This window comes from Sinocyclocheilus rhinocerous, unplaced genomic scaffold (genome assembly GCF_001515625.1).
Source record: "Sinocyclocheilus rhinocerous isolate Xijiao unplaced genomic scaffold, SAMN03320098_v1.1 scaffold1679, whole genome shotgun sequence".
NCBI lineage: Eukaryota > Metazoa > Chordata > Actinopteri > Cypriniformes > Cyprinidae > Sinocyclocheilus > Sinocyclocheilus rhinocerous.
The window spans coordinates 68,775-75,540 of record NW_015649661.1 but is presented as its reverse complement, the minus strand read 5'-3'; the positions used below and the strand labels follow the sequence as shown (position 1 = coordinate 75,540).

The 6,766-nt window shown below is 36.2% G+C and overlaps 1 protein-coding gene across 5 annotated transcripts in view; it reads right to left on the bottom strand.

The window, feature by feature from the left end:
• LOC107710951 (nuclear receptor coactivator 1-like) overlaps positions 1-6,766 on the bottom strand; it is a 70,790-nt gene that overhangs the window by 14,396 nt on the left and 49,628 nt on the right. For 4 of the 5 annotated variants that reach the window (XM_016515846.1, XM_016515847.1, XM_016515850.1 and 1 more), the window contains 6 exons: positions 4,019-4,125; positions 3,638-3,815; positions 2,855-3,034; positions 2,484-2,582; positions 1,278-1,418; positions 128-275 (listed from right to left, as the gene is read on the bottom strand). In XM_016515846.1, the coding sequence (XP_016371332.1) occupies positions 128-275; positions 1,278-1,418; positions 2,484-2,582; positions 2,855-3,034; positions 3,638-3,815; positions 4,019-4,125 (853 nt within the window). The remainder of the gene's footprint in view (positions 1-127; positions 276-1,277; positions 1,419-2,483; positions 2,583-2,854; positions 3,035-3,637; positions 3,816-4,018; positions 4,126-6,766) is intronic. The other variant, XM_016515849.1, reaches the window with a different exon arrangement.

The window sequence follows — 6,766 nt, the reverse complement described above, 5'->3', positions numbered from 1 at the left end:
TTTACACATATATATATATATATATATATATATATATATATATATATATATATAGTATATCAGTCTGGCGTAGAGGGTGTCCGTAGAGGGTTGTGCTCATATAAATGCAAAGGACATCATTAGCTACCTGTCTATAGTGTGAATGCCCATGATGAAGGGCTGTACGTCTGGGTTTGGGGGGCAGCAGAATTTGCAGCGTGTCTGCGCACTGAGGGACGTCCCGTCACTGAGTGTGAAATGGTACAGAGGACTGATGGCCATGCCGTGGGTCATCACTGTCAACACACAAACACAGAGCATAAAAACTAGTTTGTTTTAGAGTTACCACATTTACAAATATCAACTTAGCAACAATGAGTCTCATTTGCTAACTATAATTGCATGCAAACATTTTCACTCAAAAACCATGATTTATCAGTAAGCCTGCACTACATACAGTATTCTCTAAATTTAGGATAAATCCACATGTATGCTGCACATTAACACTACCATTCAAAAGTTTGCTGTCAAAAATGAATACTTTCATGCAGCAAGATACAATAAATTGATCAAAATGAACATGAAAACATTTGTTACAAAATGGCTTTTTTTTTTTTTTTAAGAATCCTGAAAAAAAAATCTATCACGTTTCTACAAAAACACATAGCAGTACAGCTGTTTTCAACATTGACAAGAATAAATGTTTTTTGAGCAGCAAATCAGAAAATCAGCATGACTTCCGAAGGATCATGAGACACTAAAGACTGGAATAATGGCTGGTGAAAATTCAGCTTTGCCATCACAGGAATACATGAAATTATTAAAATATATTAAAATAGAAAACAGTTATTTTAAATTATATTAAACAATATTATAAATATGATTAAATAGTATTTCACAATGTTACTGTATTTTGAACTGTAATGTACAGTATATCCTATATTCATAAATATCCATTTCTTTTTATAACCTCTTGCACTTTGACTGGAGGAAAATAACATGTTCTTTCAATTAAACAGATAATAAAACTGATTTTTCTGGTAAATATAAACTGGCTACTGGATTAATTGAAGAAACAATACACAGATTGATCAGTTATCAAATATCAGATCAGATATTGGGCATATTAGAACACATTGAACAAGTGAATGAGACCAATGGTATGAATCAAAATGTGAGTGTAAATCATCAAATAAATCATAAATTCTCTAGGTAAAGAAAGGCAAGGGCAGATCATTACTGCTTTGAAATGTCAAGTACTACTCAAAAATGGCTAGAATGGAGGTGAAAGCGCTCACCCTCATGAAGCAGCTTCTTGGCATGGGAGGGCTCATTGCCCTGAGGCTGGAAGAATGCGTAGATGCACTTCCTGACCAGGTCCTCCAAACCTGGTCGGCCTGTGGCCCTCAGAGCACTCGTCTCAATAGAGATGATTTTCCCTTCGTGCGCGCGCACACACACACACACACACACACACCAAACATCGGGAAAGATCATTAGATTCTGTAAACAGGACTTCAGGTTCAAGAGGAGGAAGCTTTTCAAATCACAGATTTAACAACAAACCATTTAGCACTGCCTTCTGCAAAAACAGAAAAAGAACATAGTTTCGTTTTCTGTTCTTGCAGTCAGTTTGGAGTCAGTAAAAAGAAAAGCAGTTTTTGAAACAAGTTTCTTATGCACACTAAGGCTGTAATTAAGTGATCAAAAATACATAAAAAAATACATTATTACAATTTAAAATAACTGTTTTCTATTTAATCTATTTATCTGTGATGTCAAACTGAATTTTCAGCAGCTATTTGAAAAATAAATCTTTTGTAATATTATAAATGTTTTTACTGTCACTTTTGATTAATTTAATTTGCCCTGGCTGAATAAAAGTGTGAAATGCTTAAAAACAAATCCAAACTTTTGAACAGTAGTGTACAAAACTTTCTTTGAGGGAGAAAGCCATGTCTGTATTTAAACAGGAATTATGGGAAACAATGTGTCAGTTCAATGTACCTGTTGCTTGACATTCAAAAAAAAAAAAAAATAGAGTGCAATGAAATGTAACAAGATGAAGGTGTCTGGAGATGCGTTTTAAAAAGTGCTTATAAATCAAAATCATTATCATCTCAAGAACAAGATGCTGAAAAAACGTACTGCAAAAGAGCGAGACAATCTAAAGTCTAACACGTTTACATTTACAGCAATTAAGAACATGTTCTGTGTGAACACCAGTGTCCATTTTTGTTATCAGTAACCTTACTAGTTTATCTTGATAACTACAGATACTATTTCTTTTCATTCATCATTTTATTTCAGCAACAGCTATTTCAGCCACAGTTTTTCTGCTTTGCGATATTTGTTCTATTTTTAAAGGTATTTTTAATTCAATATTTTCGTCTTTGTTTTAGCCTACGACAATAACCCTGCATGAGCTCTTCCATGATGATAACGTGGTCAGATCAGCAGGTCCTAGCAGCTGGTACTTGTGTGTGTATATAATGAAACACTACCTGTAGGGTCCTGCTTGGTGATGAAGGACTCTGTACTGACAGGGATCTGAGGTGGATGAGGCATTCGACTTGCTATACAGATTAAACAGCTCTGCAGGTCTGTGAACAACAGAGACAATGGTTTGAAGTGCTATGTGCAACACATACCGAAAATTTTTTCATAAATCTGTACAGAACATGATTAAACATAATTCAATTAGAAAAATGCAAAATAGAAGAATTTTTATTAGTGGACTCAGACTTTTGAAACCCCCCCAAAAAACTGATTTCATATTTGAACACTGGCGTGTCAATGACAGCTACATCAGACTCCCTGCACTAAGCTAAATATTTATATGGGTATGACTTTATGAGTATGTGTGTGGTCTCACCCTCACCCTCCTCCTGCACCGCTCTGGGCTGAGAGACCGTGAAGCACTGCATGAGCTCATACTGTTGACGGGCCTCCTGGTTCTCTGCGTCCACCTCGTCTGGAGGTCTTTTCAGCAACCTGCAGTTAAACATGCGGCTGTTCCTTCGGCCTTGCTCCTGAGGCCATGGCACACCGTTTACTGAAAACACACACAGATGTGCAAGGTAAGTATGAGATAAAAGACCACCAGTGGAGTGTCACTGAGCTCTGATATAATAATGTAATTTTTATATATAATTTTTTTCTATATTTTATATTATTATTTGCAATAAAATACTAAAAATAATATAAATATATATGATATAATATTAAATAGTATAATATATATATATATATATAAATAAAATAGTGCATGTATATAATATAAATGTATTTTGTATTATGATTAGCAATATTTTATTTATCTTATGATTGCCTTTAAATGTTAAAATACTTAAAATATTTCAGTGTTGCTTTATCTACTCTCCTCTAACACTTTGTAAAGAAGTGTAATGTAATAAAGCGACAAGCAACATGTTTTTGTTCTAACCAGTGGTGACCATGGCAATTGATAGCCCCGCCCACAAAGAAATCTCATTGGTTCAAATTCCTACTTGCCAAAACTGTACATTAATCATCAAATATCTTCTGAGTGGTTGTAATTTTGTCATGTCGCATCATGTCTGGTTAGGTGTCAAATTTTCTGTTAAATCTTTAGCTATAATTCTGCTTTTACTGTGGCCCTTCTCACCGAGAGACTCACCAAGGCTCTTGGGTAGCAGGTTGCGCACAAACTCGTTGTGATCACCCACATGAAGGATGCTGTAGACGCTGGAGGTCATCAGCTCTTCCTGGGTATAACCCAGATAACTGGTGACGTTCTCAGACACAAACACAATGCGCCCCTCGCGGTTCACGGCGAAAAAGAAGCCATTCAGGGCCTTGTGGAACAGGCAGAGAACAGAGATGGAAGACAAAAATAAGATATATGTTGCACAAAGGTTTGTCATTCCCAACTATAGGAACTGGGCCAGGCTCAGATGAGGACAAAATAAAAATACTGGTCTACGGCAACACTCTTGACATCATACAACCTCAATATCAGTCTTTTCAACAGATAAACAGTTTAAAAAGTCTAACATACCTCCAAGAGAAGTGGCCCAAGGGCTTCCTTCTCCACCATGCCCTGACTGCTTGACGATATGTCGCTCTTTTGCACCTCATCACCTGGAGACATCAGAGCTGCTTTCTCTGTGGACATACAAAGAACATCATTTTTAAATCCCAGATAAGTGATACCAACGTTGTCTAAATTTGAGTGCATAAATATACACTATGGAGTCAGTAAACAAAACATTTTTTTTTATCTTATTTAATTAATCATTTAATTATAATAAAGTATGCAATGTAATGTGACAGTCAAGATTTTTATAATGTCATAAAATATTTATATTTTAAATAAATGCTGTTCTTTTAAACTTAATGTTCATCAAAGAATCTTGAAAAAAATATATCATGGTTTCCACAAAAATTTATAAGAAATGTTTCTTGAGCACTAAATCAGCATATTAGAATGATTTCTAAAGGATCATGTGACACTGAAGACTGGAGTAATGGCTGCTGAAAACCAGCTTTGCCATCACAGGAAAAGTTACATTTTGAAATATACTCAAAAAGAAAACAGTTATTTTAAATTGTAATAATATTTCACAATAGTACTGTTTTTACTGTATTTTTGATCAAATAAATGCAGCCTTGGTGAGCATAAGACATTTCTTTCAAAAACATAAAAATAAATCTTACCAACCCCAGGTTATTTGAACGCTAGCATAACACAGTGAAACACACATTCACTTTTTTTTTTTTTTGCCTCACGTTTTGGTTTCTGGTTTCGAGAACAGTTTGCGCTGTTAATGTAATCCACACCTTCCAAACAAATCTTACACATCCCTATCTATCAGAGCTTTCTCTAATGTGTAAGCGGCTTTTATTCACACACAAAAAACATGCATAATTTCACTATTGTCCTCCTTCCTCTCTTGGACTGGGTGGATGAAAGCTACACAGCGGAAGCCTCTCTAAGACTAATGTGAACAAAGTGGTACTTTTGGACAGGAGCCAGCCGCAGTAAGTGCAGCAAGCACTCTTGAGAAAAGCTTGAGACCGATGAGTCACAATTCGGTCACTCCTGTCCCAGTTCGACTCAAAGAGCTGATATAAAGTGTCAATGATTATTCTGCTTAACCTTCTTTCTCCACTCGAGATCAAAGCTTCTGAAGGACCGCATGAGAACACGGCTCAGTCCAGCAGCTGGAGAGAAGAGAGGACGAGACTGTTTGTTTTGGGCTGAATTTTAAGTGAAGACTTCTTGAAGGAAAGACTAAATTTAGATCAGAGTTCGAGCGCCGTATTTACACACATAATAGCAACGTAGCTCTCACCGAGGAACTTCTGCAGAGCGCTCAACTAGGCGACGACATCAATCTGGTTTGTTACGTTCTGATCTCTGGAACGCAAAAGTTTAAAATGAGGTCAGTTTGGTGGGAGGAAATAGGAGTTTTGGGGGTTTTACAGAGACATTAGGCGAATGTTTGGCCAATTTAAAGTAAGTAAAGGGAATGACAGTTAACTTCAAATGTCCACACAACTATTTCTATTTTGCATAGTGGTCAACTGACATGGATTTTTTGACGGCTGATGCTGATATCTTACAGTGTGATCATACAGACTGATGGCTGAGATAAGGCTTATATATATCACACTATTTAATTTAAATATAGTAAATAACACATGCTGCAACAAAATCACGGCTGCAAGTTCTGCATCACAAAATCTAGTCTAGCATCACAATTGTTTCTCAAATGATTTTGGATCGATTAAACAAAAAAAAGAAACTATCAAGCATATTAGGGATGCACCGATACCACTTTTTCCAGTACTCGCCAGATACCGATACTTTTATTTTTGATACTTGCCGATACGGAATACCGATACCGAAATTTTTATTGCATTTGTAAATTTTTTAAATATTGGGTACAGAAGCTCATCGTTCTGAAAAGCGAGGTGTGCTCTGGTTGGCTAGCTATCCAGTGCGTTGTGATTGGCCGAATACCTCAAGCGTGTGCCGGAAATGTAATGCCCCTTACCATATTGTGATGCCTTGTCACGGCCGGAGCGACGAGACAAAAACATTAAAACCCATTACAAACGAGGCATTTGTTGCATCCAGTGGGGACATAATTACGGATTATAATGACTTATACTGTCTTTTTACGCGTTGCATTGCATCGCGCCGCGTAAACATAAAACCATGTCTGCATTTGTGATCAGAGAAATGACAAACAAAAAGTGCTACTCCACACTGCCCAAAAACTAGGGATGCACCGATACCACTTTTTCCAGTACTCGCCAGATACCGATACTTTTATTTTTGATACTTGCCGATACGGAATACCGATACCGAAATTTTTATTGCATTTGTAAATTTTTTAAATATTGGGTACAGAAACTAAAAGAGTATATATAATGTTAGTTGGTTAACTTTATTTATCAAATAGATAGTCAAACAAACATTTATTCAGACACCTTCAACATTTCTCACATTATCACAGTTTATTCGCTATAGTTTAGAAAATGCTAATAAAATATGACAAGAACTCAGAGTTAAACTGTGTCAGGACAAATTCATCTTGATAATGTTAGATAATTTTGATAGAAAGGTATGTAATGGATTACAATCAACCAAAAATTATTCAGACAGCTGATAGTATGACAGTATTTACACAACTAGCAATACTTAGTCGGGCAACCCTTAGCCTTAATGACAGCCTGTAGTCTCCTGGGCATGCTGTCATCCAGCTTCATGCAAACCTCAACTTCAGTTTTTTTCCCA